At 48.1% G+C, this 23,922-nt stretch overlaps 1 protein-coding gene across 3 annotated transcripts; it reads right to left on the bottom strand.

Annotated features, from left to right (window-relative positions):
• Positions 1 to 4,844: 4,844 nt before the first annotated feature.
• Positions 4,845 to 22,575, bottom strand: SFTPD (surfactant protein D). Of its 3 annotated transcripts, XM_005671145.4 has the most exons (9): positions 22,534 to 22,552; positions 21,562 to 21,646; positions 19,542 to 19,743; positions 12,515 to 12,631; positions 12,134 to 12,250; positions 11,717 to 11,833; positions 11,250 to 11,366; positions 10,542 to 10,625; positions 4,845 to 8,404 (listed from the first exon to the last, which is right to left on the bottom strand). In XM_005671145.4, exons 2-9 carry the CDS (start codon positions 21,580 to 21,582, stop codon positions 8,019 to 8,021), a joined length of 1,161 nt encoding a protein of 386 aa, XP_005671202.1. In that variant the 5' UTR covers positions 21,583 to 21,646; positions 22,534 to 22,552; the 3' UTR covers positions 4,845 to 8,018.
• Positions 22,576 to 23,922: the final 1,347 nt, after the last annotated feature.

Below are 23,922 nucleotides of genomic sequence, written 5' to 3'. Positions count from 1 at the left end.
ATTTTTTGTTCCCCTCTCAGCATTAGCAGGAAGAGATTCTGAGCTTTTCTGTGAATCAGCTTCTTTTGGAGAACACTGCCGAGTGTTTACTTGTGATCTGAGTGTTTAATTGTGACCCCATGCCCTCTCAAAAACACGGAGGAGGAGGAGGAATTCCCCTTGTGGCTCAGCGGTAACAAACGTGACCAGTATCCATGAGGATGAAGGTTTGACCCCTGGCCCTGCTCAGTGGGTTAAGGACCCGGTGTTGCTGTGAGCTGTGGTGTAGGTTGCAGATTCGGCTTGATCTCAAGTTGCTGTGGCTGTGGCAGCTGCAGCTCTGATTTGACCCCTAGCCTGGGAATTTCCATATGCTGCAGGTGTGGCCCTAAAAAGCAACAAAACAAAAACAAAAACAAAACACCACGCAGGAGTTGAGGCTGAGGGTACCAGCAGCGGGTCCAGCCTGCAGTTGGTGGTGATCCCTGGAGGTCTCGAGGGGAGATGAGTAGAGATGACCTTGCTGTCCCACCTGCTGTCAGTCTGTGTTGTAACTCTGTCCTTGGGCTTCCTGGAGGCCTGGCTGATGGAAGTACCATGATTCTTACAGAGGACCTAAAGGTGCCTTCACCTGGCTCCCTGATGAAGCTCAGGGTCCTCCCCATTGATGGGGTCCCTCAGGTTCCACAGAGAAGCGTCCTCTTAAGGCAAGAATGGCAAACACTAGCACACATGTTGCTCCCTGCTCCTGTAGCTGGTTAGCAGACATAGTGCCACCCACTAATTACCTCCTGCTCAGCCTGAATGAGACCCTGGGAGTCATTTTAACCCTGTGGTTACTACCAAGGGATCTGAGATGGTATGTGGAAAAGAACTCACTGTCCAACCCTGCCTGGTGCTCCCAAGTCCAGCTTCCTGCTCACATGAGAACCTGTGGCCTGGGTGATCAGAAAATACCATCAAATGCCACATGCATCTGTGACCCTTTCCCCAGGTGGGCATCCTCCAGAGAGCTGACCTTGTTCAGCCGGGCAGGCCCTTCCCTGGGCGCTGCCTGGGAGCAGCTCCTGGGTGAGCATCTCCCCTTACAGTGAGGAGATCTGGCTCCCAAGCACTCCAAGAGCAGGAATCAGTAAAGGCAGTATGCACTTTGGATTCACTATGTGAACAGGGCATGGGGAGTCCAGAGGTGGAAGCACCTCTGAGATGGAGGCTGGATGGACACTCCTGAAGTGGCTTAACAGCACATTCACTGTTACATGGTCATTCTTGACCAATGCACTAAGGTCATGGGCTACATTCCAGACCAGAGAAAAAGTAGTACAATGGTCCTCCTTGGCCAGGGAGCTAAACCCCACCTGGGGCTCCAAGGCGAGAGGGGTCAAATCTGACCCCAGGCCACAAGGTAAAAGTGGGGGAGGGCTGAGAAGAGACGCCAAATTCCCTTCATCCTTGCCTTGGTTTGTTTAATTATGACCAGTGCCTTAAAGGAGATGAATCCATAGATTGAAAGTTGTCTGGGTTTATTTATTTATTTTTTTGGCTGTGGTGTGCGCCAACTTGATGTGGAATCTCAGTTCCCAGGGATCAAACCAAGGCTGGGGTGGTGAAAGCACTGAGCTCAAACCACCCTCTGCCTTAAGGGTCTTCTAATCTTTTTCACATTTGTGGTTCCAGCACTTTTCTTATCACTACTACTCTGCAGTTGGTGTTTTGTCTTTTTTTTTTTTCTCATATAGTTTTATCAGGATACATTTTTCAGATTTGCCTTTAAAAAATTCTGGTTTCTAAGTTAATTTATCATTTCTCTTATATATATATATATATATATTTAAATATATGTGTGTGTGTGTGTGTGTGTGTGTGTATATATATATATATATTTTTTTTTTTTTCTTTTTACAGCTGCATGTGCAGCATATGGAAGTTCCCCTGGCAAGGGGCCAAACTGGAGTTGCAGCTACCAGCCTACACCACAGTCACAGCAACACCAGATCTGAGTCACATTTGCAACCTACACCACAGCTCATAGCAAGGCTGGATTCTATAACCCACTGAGTGAGGCCAGGGATGGAACTCACATCCTCATGGATACTATGTTGGGTTAACTGACTGAGCCACGATGGAAACTCCTACTTTTTTACATTTCATTCATTTCACTTTTAAAGTTATTTCTTTTGTCCCTTTCTGTTTTTAAAATTTTTTTTAAGGAATTCCTGGCTTGGTTCAGTGGTATATGACCTGACTAGCAACCATAAGGACACGGGTTCGCTCCTTGCCCTCGATCAGTGGGTTAGGGATCCAGCATTGCTGTGAGCTGTGGTGTAGGTTGCAGATGCAGCCTGGATCCAGTGTTGTGTAGGCCTGCGGCTATAGATCCAATTCAACCCCTAGCCTTGGAATCTCCATGTGTAGTGGGTGTGGCATTGAAAAGACAAAAGACAAAAAAATAAAATTAAAATTAAAATTAATAAAATTTGTTTCAAAAAGATAAACATTCAGTTCAATTATTTTCAGCTCACATTTTTATGGTTTTTAAATTTTTATTAATAAAAGTAAAATATATTTTCCTCTGAGTATAGCTTTAGCTCTAGCCCATAGGTTTTTGGATACTTACTGCTGTTTAATTTAAGCTTCTTCAATTACTACTAAGAGCATGCCTTTTTTCATGTTTCAATATTATTAGCCATCAGTATTTCTTCTTTTATGGATTTCCTCTTCTTACTCTTACTAATCCCATTTTTTTCTACTTAGATATTAATTTTCTTCTTGATTTATCTGTTGTGTACTTTGCAAATAAATCATACTTTTAATTTGATTTTATATCATGTTTTATTTTTTGGCAGAGATGTTTTATATACTTTTTTGTGTAGATATATCAATATTTTAATTGGGTTTTCTTCTCTGATATTCTTGGATAGCTCTTTTCCCTTCTAAGACTAGATAATCATTACTTATATTTTCTTCTCATTTTCAGTTTTTTATTTTTGGGGGGCACTGCATGGCATATGGAAGTTCCCAGGCCAGGGACAGAATCCAAGCCGCAGCCGGACCTGTGCTACAACCCCTGCATTTGCTTGGTTTTCCAGAATCCTGATTTTGATTTTTATATGTAACTAAAGAACCTGCTCTCATTTTTCTTCTAAATGCTTAATCATTTAGCTCAGCATTATCAATTGAACAATTCATACTTTTCCTACAATTTGGGTATTCTATTTTTATCTTTTATCATATATGCATATATACACTTGGACCCACTTTTGTTCTTTGTGGGTTTTTACATTGTTTTGTCTCTTCCTGTGTCAGTAACACACTGCTATAATTATGTTAGCTTTTTAAAACCCTTTAAAATAAAATAACCACGTCAAAACTTGTTATATTTTTAAATTAATCTTTACGACTATTCTAGGATGTTTATTCTTTTATAAGAGCTTTAGAATTATTTGTTGAAGTCCTTACAGCCTCAAGCACTTTTTGGGGGGAGTTGAGTTTTTGGAAAATTCACATCTCTTTCACTCAGCAGACTCTTTCTACTCTCCCAGACTCAGCAGCCGGGGGGGCCAGGCATCCCAGGCTTGCTCAAAATCCCACCACTGGTTTTCCTCCCCTTTCTGCGCCTGTCCAATCCTCTAGTCACAGAATGCATTTGCTTGGCCTGAGTTGTCATCTGACCTTTCTGCTCTGGCCTGGCCCCAGCCACTTAGACCTGAAATGAAGTTTTCAGGGAACTAATAAATGGGCAGAAAGGCTGGCCATGAGGACACAGTGCGATTTCTTCATATCAAAGAGCCTGGGAGCATCTTGAAACCACTTACTTCAAGTCTACAAACAGACTTACAAGTAGGAATTATGGCTTCTATTCACTCAACTCTTCCACTTATTCCCTTTATTCATTCTGTCTCCTTACTAAATAAATATAAAAAGTGCCACTCTGCTCAGGCAGGGTCCTCTTGAGTCCCTCTGTGGCTCAATGTTGTTTCAGCCAGGCAGTCTGAGAGAGACTACATTGCTTAAGTCAATGGAGGTCAAAGATGTGAATATTCAAAATGTATCCAGTAAGGATGGGCTACATATGCTGTAGGAACAACCCCCAAATCTCACTGGAAATCCAAGTGAAAGTAGGTGATCCCCAAGGGCAGTTGTTTCCTATGCATTTGCTCAAATTTCCAAAATCTCAGATCATCCAACCTTATAACCACCGATGCTCCTGTGCTCACCATGGCAATAGAAAAGAGTGTGTTTTAGAAAATTACATTGGCTCTCATCTGCTTCTACCCAGAAGCAACAGTAACACCTTAGTGAAACTGTAGTGAAAAGCAATAAAATCTACCGAAAGGTACCAGTTATCAGCTATACAGAGCCCTGAAGGTCACAGGCCTCTCTTAGTGAACCATTAGTGAAAAGCAATAAAATCTACTGAAAGATACTAGTTATCAGCTATACAGAGGCAATTAGGTTGAACACTAGTAAGTGTCTTGTCCTCTGAGTCTTTTGGTGCTTGCACAAGCGGATGGCTCCCCTCTATTCTCCTGGTTAAAAGGTTTTATAATCCATCCACTCATTCCCAGTCTACCCCTTGGATACCTCCACTGCCCACTGCTGATACACAATTCTGCAGCTCATTTCTGACGTTAAGGAAGTACAGGGCTGTAACATGTTATGGGGGCATGACCACTGTTGTCATCTGTGTATCCAGTGCTTAAATAAATATTTGGCATATAAATTAATGTTTTATTTCTCCTGGCAGGTACCTTGTTTCTTTGCTCTGCTATACAGAATGCAGGTAACCAGAAAAGGTCCAGCACACCATTAAATTTGCATTAAGGACATCTGGAAGGTAAGAATGATTGAGGATGCTCTGAACGTAAGTGACTCAAATATCAATGTTTTATATGAAGGAAATTCAGAACAAAGACAGGATCCTAGAAAAGTAAACATTAGAGGGCTTCCCACAGGATGTTCAGTATGGGATGTGGGCTGATGTGGTGACAGAAGGGTTGAGAATCAGGAGGCGACTTGAGAATATACTATAAAACAAGGGGCTTCCCTATGAAACTGCTATGGTTGTCCCCCTTCCATTCATGGAAGGATTCAGAGTGTTCCCATGATGTCACCAAGAGATGCCAACATCTCTTGAGAATGTGAGAGTTATATAGCTCTGGCTTCACTCGACACCTAGGGTACTAAACCAGGGACCATGGCTACTATGGCTGGGGTGGGGCTGATGCTGTTTAAAATCTATGTTGACCTTTGCCTATGAGTGTTGGCCTAGGAAAGACCTCTGTGCTCAAAAATTGGTAAGGACCTGCATTTTCTGAAATACTTTCCTCAATCCGCTGCTTTAATCAGATTGCCTGCAGAGCTTAAATAACCCTTCTTACTTGCTCTCTGTGTTGGAACGCAAACCAGACCCCCATGGCCCATGGTTTAGGTTGACCTGAAGATTCTTCCTAGGTTTTGAGGGTCTCAGCATTCCTAGCCTTCAACATCATAGATTTTTTTTCCCTTCCCATGGAATCCATAGTTCTGCCACTCTTTCCCTCTTATCAAGAAATAGACTTGTTTTACATACTGGGATGCATAGTGATCACTTATAGAGCATTTGCCCAGACCACCATGACCTCACATGGATCCCAGTGGCCATACTGTACCTTGTGGTCCCCTCTCTGCCAGGATTAGTTGATTGTACCAGAGATATACCTGAGGCGAGCAGGTGCATTTCCACAGAGTTTTGAATTGATACCAGGCAAGAGTTCCTGATCTTTGGGACACACGATTCACTATGTTGGGCAGTTGAGAGAGCTGGAGGCAGAGGAGGTTGGCATGTAAAGGAGGGAAAGAAGTGAGAAGAGAGAGAGGCAGAAGCCAGAGAGTTGGCATGACATTGCCTATGCACCACCCTCCACCCCCTCACCAGTCCTTCTTGAATTATTCAAAATTCTCTCTTCTCAGAGAAAAAAAAAAAAAAAAGCTTACCTGGATCCAGTTGTTTTTTCCTATTTGCAATAAAAACAGACCTTTCTAAACTCCCTTGATAAGTGTACCCAAGCAAGGCATTTGTACTGGAGAGTTGTTTGCTCATCATTGTATAACTGCTTATGTTTCAGAAGATGCCAGGAATTGGGTTTTGATTTTTTTTTTTTTTTCAGTAGCAGGAGAAAAATCTTAGAAGGGCGCTTAACTGCATGCTTCTGAGAGGTGTGGCTTTTGTTTTCAGACATGCTGTCCTATAAGTGAAGTGCTACAAGAGTGTTGGGAAGGGGGTAGGGCTTGGAGGTCCCATTCAGAAAGGGCCAGAGAGGCCAGTCCTCCTGATCCCTGGGAACAAAGGAAAGAGTGGTTTCCTGACTAGGGGAGGGATATCCATTGCCCCCTCCATGAGCCTGCGACATCATTCCAATTTCTTTAGCACATGTGCCATTGAAACCTTTTTTTGCTGTAGTGTGTCAATAAAGTCAACTATGCAGAGATCTCATTGTTGTTTTTATTTGGCTGCCCCCAAGGCACATGGAGGTTCCTAGGCCAGGGATCCAATCCAGGCACAGCACTTACCTGAGCCACCGCAGTGACAATGCTGGATCCTTAACCCACTGAGCCACCAGGGAACTCTAATACATAGAGACCTTCAGCCTAAAAATGTGCAAGCCAGAAGTACAAGCTTGGGGATCAGATGGCCTTTTTCACAAGTGAGCTGTGGCACTGATACTACCTGTGTAAGTCCCCTCCCTCACTGTCTTGGTGTCTATGTCCATAAAACGAGGAGGAAGATTAGACTAGATTATCTCCAAGGCAGCAGGGAAGAACATCCCTGTAACCGCCAGGCAGGAGGAGGTTTGGGGATGAGTTGGAACATGGCTGCACATCCTCTGGGCCTGAGATTTCAGGATTAGGATTATACAGATGGGGTTAGGATTATGCAGATGGTATGCTCTCGCATGAGCCAAGGGTGGTCACGCTAACATGGATAGAGGGGGATCCTGAGTAGTTAAGGATGCAGGGGTGTGAGGCCATGTAGTCATGTAGTCTGGCTGGAGAGGCAGGTGCCTCCCTGCTAGGTTATGCCTCCTTACTGTGCAGCCTCCAAGGCTCAGGGCTTGAAGCAAGAGGCAGCCACTGAGACCTCCCAGCCCCGGGGCTCCAGCTTGCATTGGCTAGAGGAATCTGGGACTCAGGGAGAGGTTCTGAACAGGGATCCACCTGGGAAGCCATCAGTAGAAGGAATTTAAAGTCATTGTACAGGAGTTCCCGTGGTGGCGCGGCAGAAACAAATCTGACTAGGAACCATGAGGTTGTGGGTTCCATCCCTGGCCTCGCTCAGTGGGTTAAGGATCCAGCATTGCTGTGAGCTGTGGTGTAGGTCACAGATGCGGGCTTGAACCTGGTGTTGCTGTGGCTGTGACCTAGGCCAGCAGCTGTAGCTCCGATTAGACTCCTGGCCTGGGAACCTCTATATGCCTTGGGTGCAGCCCTAAAAAAGACAAAAAGACAAAAAAAAAATAAAAAATAAAAAAAAGTAAAGTCATCGTACAGAATGAGCTCAAGCATGGAGTATAAGGAGAGAAGGGAACCGGAGTTGAAGTTCCAGCGGTCCTCCATGGTGTGGTCCAGAAGAGGAGAAGAGGCCTGCAAAGGCAACTGATGCGGAGCAGCCAGGAGGATAAAAGATAGCAAGTGAGAATGGTCGTCCTAGAAACCACAAAGAGGAAAAGGGAAGGAGGAGGGCGTGATCCCCTGGGTTGACTGTGGCCGATAGCTGGAGGCAATGGAGGGCTGAGGCAGAGACCCTGGATTTTACAACAGGGAGGTCTCATTTTATCCCTCGCACCTAGGAAAGCGGGCTGGCCCCTCCTTCCTCTGACAGGTCTTCCCAGTGTGAGGCCAGTTTCGTACTTTATTCTGAGGGAGGCGTTCCATAGGCTCCCTACCTTCTGGCCTCGTCCCACGGCTCTGTGGAGAAGCCCTGGCCAGCAGAAGGTCACCTATTTATTGGGACGTTGGTAGCACACAGCTCTGGACACCGCCCCTCCCTCCCCAGGGGCTCAGAACTCGCAGATCACGAGGCGCAGTTCTCCGCAGGCCTTGTCATTCCACTTGCCATTGGGAAAGATCTCCACACAGTTCTCTGCTCCGCTGCTGCCACCATTGTTGTTGGGCTCCCCAGGGGCCCAGTTGGCATAGACCAGGGGCTCCCCCGTGGGGTAGGTGAAATTGCCCTCCGTCTTGATGTCAGTCATGCTCAGGAAAGCAGCCTTATTCTGAGCTGTGACCAGCTGGCTCAAGGCCTCGTTCTCAGTCTCAGAGCGTGGGGAGGCCATCTGTCCCCCGGCCTGTGTGCATACCTGCTGAGCATCCTGAAAAGTCTTTTCAAAGCCTCCCGTCTTGAAGATCTTCTCCCCGACACCTCGGCCATTGGGGAAGAGCTCCACTAGGAGAAGGGGAGAGTCAGGGTGGGGTTGTGGCAGGACCTAGAACTTTGTGCCCCAACCGGAGCCCCCAGCCTCCCACCCAGGGTATCAGCAGGTTCCAGAGCAGCCCTGGATCGGTGGTGTGCCCTGCGAGGGGTGCCCCGGTCTCCAGTTACAGTTCCCTGGAACTGAGGGAAGTTATATAAGAGGCCCAAAGTCACACAGCTGTCAAATATAGAGTTAGGATCAAACCTTGTTTGTTGTGACATCTAAGCTGAGACGTGCACTTTCCATTTCATCCCATGTCATACACGGGCCAGAAGTGCTTTTTCAATCATTACGTAGGGTTGGAATGACTTTGGCCAGAGAAATGACACCGTGCAGCCTGGGGCAGTTCTTGAGAGTGAAGAAAACAGCCTGCAGGGCCCCCCACCTCCAAGCCTGGCTGGGGTCATAGGGTTGTCAGAGGCGGGGGAGAGGGGTGTCTCTGCTGCTTGAAAGGATGAAGGAAGAGGAGAGGGTGGAACATCTGAGGACAGCAGCGTACTCATCCCTACATTGCATGCAGCCCAGTGCTGGCCTCTTGACGTGGGTGATGCCCCAGCCAGTCAGCCTCCCTGGATGCTGGGCAAGGGATGAAGTCATCTGAGAAGTATGTTTGTGAGTGGGCGCAGGGGTGGGATCAGCACTGGAGAGAGCCCTGTTTGTGAGTCAGAAGGCCATGTGTTCAGCTCCCATTTGGCAATGAGGGTCCGGGTGGGCAAGGGAAAGCCACTTCCCTTTTCAGGGTTTCCCAGTCCCTATTTCCAAAGTAGGGGTATGCTACACACACCTGTGCAACGAGTCAATTATTTCTTTTTATTCCATCCCATCCCCATCCCTTTGACTTCTAGGCCCATGCATGGAAATTATCATGGCCCCAAGAGGTCTCAGGGACTGGTTAGGAGTCCAGGCTGCACCCTGACCCACTGCCCCTCTCCTCTGAGTAGCTTCAACGAAGACTCAGGGCCCAGAATCGCCATGGAGTCAGGATGGCACCCAGAGCAGCTCTGGACCAGGTCAGTGCAAGTTCATATGCCATGATTGGGACATGTCTGGCTAGGCACACATGTGTATGCTTCGACATATCCATACATCCATCTGAAGGTGCATGAGTGTGAATATTTGTGTCGCATATGTGTGTGTGTGCTCATGCATGTGGATGATGTGGAGTAAGGGTTGGTGTTTACACACACCTGTGGCAGGTATATTTCCCACGTTCTCTTTTGTTTTCATTAGTGTACATATGAGTGAGTGAAGACATATGCAGAGATGTCTGAGGATGAAGGCAGACATGCCAAAAGCTGGGAGCTCATCCTTACTACCTAGGTATTTAGTTGGCTTGCGTCCTTAGGACTCACCCATCAGGCCCCTTTATGCTTATTCCTTCAGAAAACTCTTCTTTTGGATCAATGAGTTTTGATGAATGACATGGACTCAACTGATGTTGGTGAGAGCAGAGAGGTAGGAGGGGCAGTTGGGGACTGAGGTGGAGAGTCCCAGAGGCACAGGGCACTCAGGTGTGTGCTCTTAGAGGCCTCTGCTTCCTTAGGAGTCCCATATTAGGGAAAAATCTCTGCTTTGAGCACCTAGGGATGTGCAGGGAGGGTCCAGCACTGGCCCTGCCAGACCCAGGAGCATCTTTAGAGTAAGATACTCAGTAGCCATACACCAAGGTCAGACCCCCACCAGCCTTGAACACCATAGGCAGCATCCCAGCCCCTGCTCTCTGGACAGTGCCTGGATTCTCTGCTGCCTTGGGGGTGCAGCTGCATCTCTGGGCACTTGCACACCTGGCCCCACAGTGGGAAGGAATGCATCCTGGGTTGGGTATCCCTTGTCTATCATTGGGACCTGCCCAGGGGCAAAAGTCTGCCAAACTGGTGGTAAGGACTATATCCTCCTCCTGTCCCTTGTATCTATTTGCAGCTCCTGCAGTACATGGCTGCACTGCTCCGTCCCAGCTCTATCCTCACCCCGCTCCCTGCCCCAGTTTCAGTCCAATGGTCCCAGCTAAGTCCAATTTTAGACCCAAGCCCAGCCAACTCTAAGTCAAGACCTTACCCAGTCTGAGGCCTACCCTTGGTGCCTGGCCCAGGTTCAGGTCCAGGAACTCACCTTTCTTATACTGAGAGAAGGCCTTCTGGAGGCGTTGTACCTGCCCCTGTAAGGTCTCCACCTGTTGCCTCAGAGCAGTGATGCCTGCAGGTGAAAGAGGCAAGTGAAGACTAGTCCAACACAGCCTGGGATCTGCTCAGAGCCTGGCCTCAAGGGAAGGGTGCCCAGTTGCAAGCACATGTTGGGGGTGGGGGAAAAGGACTGGGATGGACCCCAGGAAGCCTGCATCTGCTGATACAGCTGGCTCCTGCTGCCCATGGGATTTTCTGTGGTTCTCCTGTGAACAAAAGGTCTCCTGAGTAGGTACCTGCACCTCACTGACCCTGAACCACATGGCATTTTAATTTCAAATTCTAGCCATCTGAGAGCACTTCCTTTTTGTGAGGAGAGGAGTACATGTAGCTTAAGTCCTTCCCATCCACTGGGTTATTTGAAGTTCAAAGCGATCTGATGCATTGGGAAGGGAGGTATGTTTTTCCCAAAAATTAGATGGAAAACCTGCTAAGGTTGCCCTCCAGCGAGTAGCAGAGGCTAGGACCAGGGCCCACGTTACCTTCCATTTGGTCAGCCTTTCCTGCTTCTTACCCACTTCCTGTAACTAGTGGGAACATCTGAGAAGAGGGGCTGAGTGGAAAAGGGCCTCCCCCAGCCTTCCCTCCCCACCTGCGCCCTAGTAGGGGCTCCCAGAGCTAGGGGACACTGCCTTACCTGGGAGTCCACTCTCTCCCTTTGCTCCTCTTTCTCCGGGAGGACCTCTGTCCCCTTTCAGTCCTGGGGGACCCCTGGCACCTGAAGGGCCCTGAGGGCCCGTGGCTCCAGCAGGCCCTGGGGTCAAAGAAGAAGAGTTGGGTGAGTTCTGTACACACTTTCCAGCATTTTCACCCTCCCAGTATCTGGACTGTCTTACTGCGCAGCAGTACACCCTCCCCATAGACATAGGTCCCTCTGTTCCCAGAACCCAGCCTTTCATCCTGGACACCAACTGTCCCTGTCACCCAACAACCAACCTTCCCTGGAGTGTAGACCGTCCCTGCTGCCCACGCTGCCCTCCCTAGAGACAGATAGTTCCCAGTGCCCCGCACCTGCTGCCCCCCCAGGAAAGCTAATCCTGACCAGATGGCTGGCCATGGTGGGCATAGGAGAACAGGAGTCCAGCCCCAACTTCCATTGCTCACCTGCTGCCCCAGCACTTCCAGGGGCTCCACGCTCACCGGGGGCACCTCTCTCTCCTTTAAGACCTGCAGGGCCTCTTGCCCCTGTAGAGCCCTGCATGCCCAGGGCACCCACTTCTCCTGAGGAAGGAACAAATTGAGATGACCACAGCCAAGAGTGCCTTCATCACACACCATTACCAGACTTTTTGCCCACAGCTCCGAGGTGAGAGAGCAAACTGGGAGACTGTGCTCCTTACTGCCCGGCCTCCTCTGGGGAGGGTGAGGGGAAATGTGGGGGGAGAGGCCCCGACCAGGCCTGCCTGATATGGATGGTCTGGGCTTTTCCAGGCACTTTGTGTATACTTTAGGTACCATCACTCACTGCCACTGTCATCCCCCCTTCCTCCCTCCCAGACCCACCGCATACCAACCACCTACCTTTGGGCCCAGTCTCTCCTTTGGGGCCTGGTGTGCCTGGAGGTCCTATGTTCCCCTGCTGCCCTGAGGGACCTTCTTTTCCGGCTGGACCAGGTATACCTGGAGGTCCTGGAGGCCCTGGGGAAGAGGACCAGCCCCCTCAGTGACACTAAACTTCCTTGGAAGTGGGAGTGCATGAACAATGAGGGCAATACCAGAAATCAGAGAGGCAGCTTCTAAAGATGATGGCCAACAGTCGTTCTAGTCTTCCCTGAAATAACCCAGTGCCATCTTGAGAATGACCTTTCTTCTTCCTGGGATGAAGTCTGTGCCTGCCTACTGGCATGTCCTAGTGGCAGCACACCACTTGCAGACATCTGCATTCCAAGCCCAGCTGCTCACCGCATGGTCCAATGTCTCCCTTTGCTCCGGGTTCTCCAGTAGAGCCGTTGTCCCCTTTGGGCCCAACTGGGCCAGCCAGTCCAGGCATCCCCGCTCGCCCTACAGCTCCTGGCAAACCTGTAGCAGCAGAAGAAATGGGCAAAATCCTAGCCCCGGGCCCAAAAGAGCCAGCTGCCTGCAGGGTCAGGCCCCTGGTATTCTTTCAGGGTTTTACAGGGTATAAACACTCCTTCTTTACACTTAGTCCAGTGGTGACCTAAGAATGAAGGGCCACATCCTCCCTTTAGAGGTGAAGAAAGAGACTTGCCAGGGTTGAAGGCAGATTCAAAGCAAGACCTGTCTGACTTTCCATGCAATGCACCTTCCCCTGCCCCATGGCTACAGTGTGCAGGGCAAGCAGTCTGTTGGCATTTACCTTTGATCATGGACTCCTTGCCCTCCCCTTCCCAGAACCAAAGTTTATATCAGAAATGACACTTGATACTAATCATCAGGAATATGCAAATCAAAACCACAATGAGATACCACCTCATACCAGTCAGAATGGCTTTAAAAACAAGACAACAAATAAGTGTTGGTAAGGTTGTGGAGAAAAGGGAAACCTCATGCATTGTTAGTGGGAACGTAAATTGGTACAGCCACTAGGAAAACAGTATGGAGGTCCCTCAAAAAAAATTTTTAAATGGAACTACCCTATGATCCAGCAGTTTTACTTCTGGGCATTTCATCGACGAAAATGAAAACATTAACTTGAAAAGATATATGCGCCCCCATGTTCATTACAGCATTGTTTATGGTAGCCAAGACATGGAGGCAACTAAGAGCCTACGTATCTGTTGATGGATGAGTGGATGGAGAAAATGCAGGGTGTATATTCAATGGGATATTATCCAGCCATAAGAAAAAATGAAATCTTGCCATTTGCAACAGCATAGGTGGACTTTGAGGGTCTCATGCCAAGTAAAATAAGTCAGAAAAAGACAGCATATGAGCTCACTTGTATGTGGAAACTAAGAAAACAAAACGAATGTACTCATAGATATAGAGAACAGATTGGCGGTTGCTAGAGGTAGAGTTGGGGAGTGGGCAGAATGGGTAAAGGTGGTAAAAAAAAGTACAGACTTCCACTTATAAAATAAATAAGTCCTGGGAATATAATTTATAGCAAGGTTACTATAAATGCTGTTACATGCTTGAAAGTTACTCAGTGAGTAGATCTTAAAATTTCTTGTCAGACACACACAGATTGTAACTGGGTGTTGATGGAGGTTGACAAGATTATTGTGATGATCATTTCACAATATATAAAAATATAAAATCATTACAGTGTAGACTTGAAACTAATATATATCAATTATATTTTAATAAGAAGAAAAGAAAAAGCTATATACTATGCTCTTAAAGCTACAGAAAATAGACCAAATTATTATCTACTACATCAAGTGATAAAAGCATGTCATAAATATGACATTCAATATGATTCTGTTTCATAGATATGTGCATTCATGTGTAGGGTGTGCACATGTAATACACGTCAGAAAAGCCACAAGAACAGTGTATGCAAAAGTGTTAACAGTTGCTTTTCTAAGTGGAACAGTTATGGTAATTTTTATTTTCTTCTTCTTCCTTTTCTTTTTTGGCCACACTCGCAGCATATGGAAGTTCCTAGGCCCAGGATCGAATCCTAGACTCAGCTGCAACCTACACCACAACTGTGGTAACGCAGGATACTTAACCATGGCTTAGGGCTGGGATCTCCATGGAGACAAGCCAAATGGATCATTAACCCACTGGACCACAGCAGAAACTCCTCAGTTTTAAGAATTTTACACACAGTTCTATGATTGGTTATTCTTTCTTTTATTGAGCTGAAATTCATGTAACAAAAAAATTAATCTTTTAAAGTAGGCAATTCGGTGGCATTAGCACATTCATGACATTCAACTACCACCTCTATTTATTTCAAAAATATCTCATCAACTCAAAAGAAAACCACATACCCATTTATCACTTCCTCCCTGCCACCTCCTAGGCCTGGCTTTCTGTCTCTAACCTATTCTGGATGTATTTTTTATTTTCTTTTATTTTTTGGTCTTTTGTCTTTTTAGGGCTGCACCCACAGTGTATGGAAGTTCCCAGGCTAGGGGTCAAATTGGAGCTGCACCTGCCAGCCTACACCACAGCCACAGCAATGCAGGATCTGAGCTGCATCTGCAACTTACACCACAGCTCATGGCAATGCTGGATCCTTAACCCAGTGAGTGAGGCCCGGGGTGGAACCCACACCTTCATGGTTACTAGTCGGTTCTGCTACGTCACAATGGGAACTTCTGGATGTATTTTTTATTCAAGTACAGTTAATTTACAATGTTGTGTTGGTTGCAAATGTATAGCAAAGTGATTGTTACACATATATTCATATATATGTATTCTTTATCAGATTCTTTTCCATTATAGGTTATTACAAGATATTGAGTATAGGAGTTGTGCCTCAGTGGGTTACAAACTCGACTAGTGTCTATGAGGATGTGGGTTCAATCCCTGGCCTCACTCAGTGGATTAAGGATCCAGTGTTGCCCTGAGCTGTGTGTAGGTCGCAGACGTGGCTCAGATCCTGAGTTGCTGTGGTTGTAGATGTGCCAGCGGCTGCAGCTCAGATTCCACCCCTGTCCTGGCAACTTCCATATGCCACAAGTGTGGCCCTAAAAAGCAAAAACAAACAAACAAACAAAAAAAACTTCCCTGTGCTATATAGTAGGTCCTTATATTTAACCTATTTTATATACAGCGATGTGTATATATTAACCCCAAACTCCTAATTTTTCTCTCCTCCCCCTATTCTAGATATTTTATATAAATTCATATAATATATGACCTTTCGCATCTGGTTTTTCAACTCAGAATGACGTTCTTGAGACTCATCCAACTTGTAGCACATCTCAGTATTTCACTCCTTTGAGTGGCTGAGCAATGGTCTATTGTGTGGCTCCAACCCATTTTGCTTATCCAGCCACCAGCTGATGGACATTTGGGTTGTTTCTATCTTTTGGCTATTGTGAAAAAAGCATTCATGTGCCAAAAGACAAGAAAAGAAATGACATCTGTCAGGTCCTGCTAACTGGTTCATTTACTTCTTTGTTTCTTTCCTCATTATTTCATGTATTTGTTCACAAAGAAACTCTGTGTGGAACATACTTAGCCCGGGGCAAGATGTAAATGTTAGCACCAGACCCTGGTCTGCAGGGGATTTGTAATCAAAGCTGAAACTGTGAGGCATGGGTAACAGGGAGGAAGATAATCCTCGCCCATCATAGCACCACCGACCCTAGCACACACGTACCTGGAGGAAAGGGTTCTTCAAGGGTGAAGAGGATTGAGAGAGTCTTGGAGAGAAGGTGATGTTTCAGATTTGGAAACTGCTCCCTCAGAGAAGGAGGAGCCAGGCCTGCCTGGAGCAAGAATATGCTGGGGGTGGGGGCTGGGTACATTTGATGGGTGGCTGCAAGGCTTTATGCAGGGCATTGGGTCCTGCTTTTACTTACAATCCTCACTAGGAATGAAAAGGAAGCATGGAGGATGGGCCCCATATCCCAGATCCTAGAGTGCACCATGCTCAGCTAGGGACGCTCTGGCCCCAGGTTGAGCATCTCTTGAGCGTCCCCCATCTGGAATGACAGCAGGGAGATGGGCCAAGGGAAAAAAACATTCCTTAGAAGAGAGCCTGAGGAGTTCCTGTTGTGGCTCAGTGGTTAACAAATCCAAATGGGAACCATGAGGTTGCAGGTTCGATCCCTGGCCTCTCTCAGTGGGTTAAGTATCCGGAGTTGCCATGAGCTGTGGTGTAGGTCGCAGACGAGGCTCAGATCCCATGTTGCTGTAGCTGTGGTGTAGGCTGGAAGCTACAGCTCTGATTAGACCCCTAGCCTGGCAATCTCCATATTCCATGGGTGTGGCCCTAGAAAAGGCAAAAAGACCAAAAAAAAAAAAAGAGAGAGAGAGAGCCTGAGAGGGTGCCCATCCTTGGTGCACAAACCATGGAAGCCATGAGAACACTGAGGTGGAGGAGGGGCCAACCTTTTCAGCACAAACACCATGCCCCCAAAGCACTCATTTTGCATCCCAGCATCCCCCAAATGCCTCAGCCCATGTCTTCCTGCTACCCAAAGTGAAGCTTTATGGGCCAGCAATGTGGCCAGGCTTAAGTGCCCTACAATTCCTCCTCTCCTGGCATTCATTCATCCCACAGGTATTCACTGAGCTGCTACTAGGTACAAGGCCCTGTACTAAATGCTGGTATGTAGTATTGAAAGAAACAGACCAAAAAAATCAAATCCCTTCCTCAGGGAGCTTAACCTCAACTGTATAGAAATAGATAATCAAAATCAAAATGTACAATATATGGTGTTTTTTTAGATCAGAATAAGTGCCACAGAGGAAAAACAAAGCATCGAGAGTACTGGCGGGATGTCTTCTAAGGATGGTCAGAGAAGGACTCTGTGGGAGTTCTGGTTGTGGCTCAGTGGGTTACAAACCCAACTAGCATCCATGAGGACGAGGGTTCAATCCCTGACCTCGCTCAGTGGGTTAAGGATCTGGCGTTGCCTTGAGCTGTGGTGTGGGTCACAGATGCGGCTTGGATTCTGAGTTGCTATGGCTGTGTGTGGCCAGCAGCTATAGCTCCAATTTGACCCCTAGCCTGGGAACTTCCATATGCTGTGGGTTCAGCCCTAGAAAGCAAAACAAACAAAAAAACACCAGAGAAGGGCTCTGTGAGTAAAGCCATGAAGGAAAGAAGAGTGAACCAGGGGGATGTGTGTGGAAAGAGCAAGGACAGGGTCCTGGGAGGCAGGGGGCTGAGGGTGCTTAGAGACCAGCTAGGAGCCAGTGAGGTCAGAGCCCAGGGAGCCTGGGAGGAGGAGAAGAAAGTGAGGCCACAGAGGTCAGCAGGGTGGAGAGTGACCTAGGGGACGGCCCAGGGGTGAGGTTTTATTCTAAAGGAGATGCATGCCCCTGGAGGGACCCCCCTTCCCTGAAATATAGCCTCCCCAGCAGGGGTAGGGTCTTATCGGCCTAGCATGATATGCCACCGTGGCCCAGCTCCATCCTCCACCTCTGCTCGAGGGTCTCTCCTCTCAGCCCCACCTTGTCCTTTATAGCAAGTTCTTGGGACCATGTGCATCAGAATCTGCCGGGGAGGTTGTCCCAAGTGCAGACTTTGGCCCCACCCAGACCTACTTGGTTCAGGATTCTGAGGATGCTCCAAGGTCTCCAGGAAATTCTCAGCCCCAGAATGGTTGAGTGACTAAAGTGCCTGGAATTGAGGAGCCAGAGTGGAGCAAAGCATTGCAGTGTTTGCTCTCCAAGCACCAACCCGAGGCCAAGCTTGGAATGCACTAGAAAGGGGGCTCTCAGCCACACATCATGCTGCTCAGAGGGCCACTGTAGGAAAGGCTTCAACCCAGGGCCCCTCTGCTGGAAGCTAGAGAAAGCTGGGATTCTCTAAGAGAGCTGGTGCCTTGAATACCACCCCTCTCCTGAGTTCACTTCCAGGCAGCCTTCCCCTAACCCCAGTCCCTTCACTTTGGGAACCACTTTCTGTCTATAAAGGACAGACAGATACTTGTTTGTCCCTTACCCTGCAAAGCCTGGGGAATGTTACCTATTCTTTCCCACGTAAATGTTGTTTCCTTCCTTCTCAACCAAAATGCAAACTCCAGAATATAAAGACCACAACTGATCCCTCCATAGCCCTAGCCCAGTGCCATCATGGTCCCTTCGTCCTTTTGGGTGGTTCATTGAATTCTTACTTCTTAACAATATAAGACCCAGATTCTCCCCTGTGGTGCAGTATTTCTCTAATGATTCCCTTAATAATCAGTGCCTTTGGAAACCTCAGGAGAATTCACCTAATTGATACAGCAAGGAGATGCAACTTTATTCTGAAGACTCAACAAAAAATGAAGCCTTGGCTCAATTACTTGTTACTGTGTGGTGATATTATACCCATCTACAGATGAGCAGACTGAGACTCAAAGGCACTGAGGGGCTTGTCCCGGGGTGGGGTGTCTGGGGAGGGGGAGGTCCCTACTGTGGAGATGGAGCTAGCAGTCAAGCACAGATGCATCTGATGCAGAAGCCCAAGTCCATTTCACCTTCCAGATTGGCTGTCATTTTTTTTTTCTTTTTAGGGACACACTTGCGGCATATGGAATTTCCCAGGCTAGGTGTTGAATCAGAGCTACAGCAACACCAGATCCAAGGCACGTCTGTGACTTATACCACAGCTCCTGACAATGCTGGATCCCCGACCCACTGAGCGAAACCAGGGATGGAACCTGCGTCCTCATGGATAATAGTTAGGTTTGTTACCGCTGAGCCACAATGGAAATTCCCCAGACTGGGTGTCATTTAGCATCTCTCTGTCATAATTTTCTTAACTATCAGACAAGGTTAATACATCCCTTGTAGACTTTTGGTAACTACTCAAGTGAACATCCAAGCACAGGGCTGGACAAAGGCATGTGAGCTCCTCTTCCTTCTCTCCTTAATGTATTTAGGGAAAATCCTTTTGATCAGGCCTGAGTATGGGACCACAGACCCTCATCCCTTCCCACCCTTCATGGGATAGATTTAACTAAATATTTAAAATATTTAACACTCTGCAGAGGCACCATTTACTCAGAATGAACAATGGTTAAGTGATGGAGCAGGTTCTAGAGGTGCCCAAATACCAGTCATTTACTTACTGTTTGCTCATTCTTGGAGTGGGTGGAGTCAGAAGACCCTAGAGGAGGAATCAGGGCAGGTGGTGATGGGGGGAGGCACTTGGGGGCTCGGGGCAGCCTGTCTTTGCCAAGCCAACCAGCCAAGCCATGTTTTGGGTGGGCTGAATATCTGGGAGAAACCCACCTCCTTGGGAAGAAGACCATCTCCAAAGTTTCCACAGCAGAATTCTCAGTTTCTGGGTTGGTTACAATTCCAGCGCCCACCCCTCTCCACCAAGACAAGCCCGTGGGCCCAGCTGTACCTGGATCCCCCTTCTCGCCCCGAGGGCCCTCTCTCCCATCCCGACCATCACGACCAGGCAGGCCATTCTCCATGGGGCTACACATGACCAGGGCGCAGGCGTTGGCCACTGCTCTCTGGGAATAGGTCTTCATTTCTGCTCCCAGTGACCTCGGGGGCTGTGTGAGCAGGATCAGCACGGAGAGAGGGAGGAGAAGCATGTCCTAGGCAGGTGAACAGAAAGAAAGAGGAGGTGCTCTTGGTCCTAGCACACAGATGAGGGTGTGGTCCAGCTCCTGGAGGTCAGGAGAAGCCCCTCCCCCAGCTCTTCTCCCCATCTCTGGGACCAAGAGCAGCAGCGCTCTGGAGGCAGTTTAGGGACAAGGTGGCAATAAGTTCTGGCCCGGGAAGGCATGAGTTAACCAGCTGGATCTCTGACATGGGCTGCCAACAGCAGCCACCTATTCTCAAATACTCTGTATCACCCCTTTTTGTGACTCCCCTTGGGCACTGCCAAGGGCACCATGGCTAGAAAGTAGAATTCCTCACTGAGGCCATTTGTCACCTCAGGAAGGACTCACCAAGGGCCCTTAGGCAGCACCTTTCCCCTCTCCAGACTTTCTCTCCCTTTCCGATCCATCAAGGTGATTGGCTCAGCTCCAACAAGGCAGAATCATTTCCTCTCTCTTGCTGCCTTGGATGGACTAGTCCTGGTCGTCTGCGCTGCTGTCTGAAAAGCAGCCAGAGACCTGCATGCTTGGTGAAATATGTCCTGGGCACCAGATGGCTTCATGTTTGTCAGGAGACTTGCCATTTCTGGGCTAGACACTCTCCATGAGGAAAGTCCCAGAGAGAACCCAGGCGAAAGTTCTCAGAGACACTAAATTAGTGGCTGGAGAGACCGTGGGACACCTAGAGCCCTGCTCAGACCTCCTGAGAGAACTTGGAACAGGGGCCCCTTGTGGAGGAAGGGGACACAAGAGATGGGCCCAGTCAGAGGAAGGCTAATTCTGAAGGGCAAAAAAGAGCAGATGTCCCACAAGGTATCTGGTTACCATCTGAAAGGAACTTAGGAACTAAGTGAGATTAGGGGGGTGTTCAGGACAGGGGTCACTCCCACTACGGAGCTTCCTTCCTCTCTTGGAGAGAAACGGTAAAGTTATGAGCAGAAAAGGCTCATAGGAGTTGGAAGCTGGTAACAAAGCCCGCGAGGGACCTGCCAAGGGGAGGAGAGTCACCAGGCTGGCTGAGGTGGTGGGAGGGGAAGGGCTTCTTGGCCAGAGAAGTGCTCCTTCCCTGAACTGCCAATTCATTGCTGTGGATGAGCCCTATTGTGCACTAGCCTCTATCGGGTTTTTTGTTTGTTTTTTTGTTTGTTTGTTTGTTTGTTTTTGGTCTTTTTTGCCTTTTTCTAGGGCTGCTCCCACAGCACATGGAGGTTCCCAGGCTAGGGGTCTAATCAGAGCTGTAGCCGCCGGCCTACACCAGAGCCACAGCAACTCGGGATCTGAGCCATGTCTGCAACCTACACCACAGCTCATAGCAACACCAAATCCTCAACCCACTGAGCAAGGCCAGGGATCGAACTTGCAACCTCATGGTTCCTAGTCGGATTCGTTAACCCCTGAGCCATGACGAGAACTCCCCTCTATGGCTTTTTAAATTTAATTTCTTTTTTTTGGGAGGGGGGCACCTGCAGCATATGGAAGTTCCTGGGCTAGGGGTTGAATCGGAGTTGTAGCTGCAGGCCTGCACCACAACCACAGCAGCGCCAGATCAAGCTGCAAGTCTGGATCCTTAATCCACTGAGTAAGGCCAGGGATCAAACCCACATCTTCATGGATACTATGTCAGGTTCTTAACCTGGGGAGAAACAATGGGAACTCTGTCTTTCACTTCTTTTGGCTGCCCTGTGGCATATGGAATTCCCAGGCCAGGATTCAGACCCAGCTGCAGTTGAGACATAAGCTGTAAATGTGGCAGCACCAGATCCTTAACACACGGTGCTGGGCTGGGGCTCAAACCTGGGTCTCAGTGCTCACCAGACGCGCCGCTGATCCCATACCACAGCAGGAGCTCCTGTCTTCACTTTTGAATCCACCACTTCCTCAGGGATCCTGGGAGTCTCTACAAATACCCAGATGGGTTCTCAGGCCAGCTGCAGTTGCCTCATTGTACTTGTGGCAGAGCTCAGTCATGGTACCAAAGGACCCAGGCCAGCACCAGGACATTTGACCTCTGACCTCAACACTGGGGCCCGAAAAGCAAAAGGTATTCTGCCCAATGGCTCAAGATGGGAGGGAACGTATCATCACCCACTGTAGCAGGAAGGGCCTTGGAGAGAGAAAACTTACAGGTTTTCAGACCAAAAATTCAGATGAGGCATCTTACCTGGGACAACAGAGAGAATGGGAAGATCCATAGCCCCTTCAATATACATGATGTTCTGTTTATACCAAACTTTCAGGTTAAGATTTTATTGGGGAAAAAAACCAATGACCCCTCTGAAAATTGGTCGAAAAATCAGTGACCTAGTCCAGAAAGCTTTTTAAGATTGAGGCTGAGAGAAGCAATGTTTATCCATGCCTCACGGTCATTAGATACCGGGATGGACTTAGAACTGACAGAGGGACACCTGGTCTGTTTCTCGGCTACTACTCTCTCTGAAGAAATCAGGGATGGAGAGGAGCCAAGAGGAAAATGAACTGCATTTTCCACGGGGGCTTCCAACAATGGCATTTGAGGTCTGGTTGGGTATCATACCCAATTCACCTACCCTGTCCCAGACCAGGAAACAAATCTCCCCCTGAGTTAAGAGAGCAGAGTGTGGGGAAGAAGAGTGCTCCTTATTACCCCACTGTGCCCCCCACCTCCAACACCCACCCTCCTAGGCCTGAACAGCTCCACAGACCCTGCCTTCCTCAACACTGGTAGGATAAGCCACCCATAGAGGCAGGGAGCTACTCACTGGACATCAGGAGAACAAAAGGAGATGCAAGACCAGAAACACTCACAGTTGCGTCCTCTAGAGCTCCAGAATCTCCAGGCAAACTAAAGTTTTCTGGGCAGGCACTGGCTATTTATGACTGCCCTGTAACCTGGGCCTCCCAGCCCCAGTTTCCTGAGAACCCTCTTCAAGAAGTAGATAGAGCAATTTTCTTCCTTGTTGACTCACTCGATCACCTGCATTCTGGACACCTGCCACTGATGTTCATAACACTACACACCCATCACCTTAGAGTTTATAGAGCACCTCAGTCCACGCTCTCATCTGCATCTCATTGCAACCCTTGGAGTTAAGTGGCAGCAACAGTGTCTGTATTTTACAGATGTCCAGGAATTCAAGGTCCAGAGAAGACCAGCCAGTTGCACAGTGACCTACAACTATTGCAAAAGCAACCTGCATCTGCAGAATCCAAGAGCCAGCACCTACTGTGCCCACTTCTCTTCCCCCTTCACCTCAACATTACTGCCTAGATATTAGGAAAGAGCTGGGAGCTCCTTGTATACCTGAGTGGGAGTAGCCTTGTAGAGGAAGTGCTAGGTAGCAGCCTGGGGTGGGGGCAGCGGTTGGAGGAGCTACCACCTAGCAGGGGTCACTCTTTTGCTCTCTGCTCTGGATCTAAGAGTGCCCCCTGCCACTTGCCTTTTGTGGGATGGCCTTCCTTGCCCAAATCTCTCCATCTCTTTAGCTTGTGTTTGCCCATTACATTGCTCTAGTGGCCAGTTTGGACCCCTGAGCTGCTGATACACTGTCGTAACCATCCCCAGGGTAACTCTAACTTCTAGTGACTGTAGGGCATTTCCCCACCCTACTGCTGTGGCTGTCAGCTCTGCTTGCTTTTAGATCCTTGTGACTTTATCTCTTCCATCCACCCTTTGCCTAGGTCTATACACCAGCAGCCGCATGTTTCCAGTCCTTTCCTATGGGCACCCCCTTGGAGGTGCTGACTTGCTCCTAGCTTTTGATGCCATCACCTTGTATACTGTGGAACCTATAAAGCCAGTTTTCCTCAGTTGATAAGAAAAGGTCTTCTGTTTCCCATGTTGCAATTTTTTGAAGCAGGATCCCATAGCAGAGCACCTGGGCCCCTAATGTTTGAGCCCTTTCATCACTAACACAGCCCCCTCTATTCTAGGATGTTCTTGTGCCCCTGGAGATCTAAGTCAGCATGGAGGCTGAACTGAACCCTTGTTCTCCTCTCCCCACAAATCCTAATTGTCAAGTCTTATCCTGGTGGCTAGACAAAATTCTTATTTAGGATGACCCTTATTAAAGGAGTCCTATACTTTGTTTCTTCCTGCAAGCTGACTTCTGTTAACTGCTAACTCCTAGGGTGTCAGATTCATCCCTCACAATGCCCTTGGACCCCATTATAGCAAAGAATATGGAGTTTCTTTAT

This window comes from Sus scrofa, chromosome 14, assembly GCF_054392235.1.
Source record: "Sus scrofa isolate SSC_HxYL_T2T_F1_AM1 chromosome 14, Sscrofa_HxYL_maternal_Yorkshire_Landrace_v2.0, whole genome shotgun sequence".
In the NCBI taxonomy this organism is placed as follows: domain Eukaryota; kingdom Metazoa; phylum Chordata; class Mammalia; order Artiodactyla; family Suidae; genus Sus; species Sus scrofa.
This window is presented reverse-complemented; position numbering and strand designations above follow the sequence as displayed.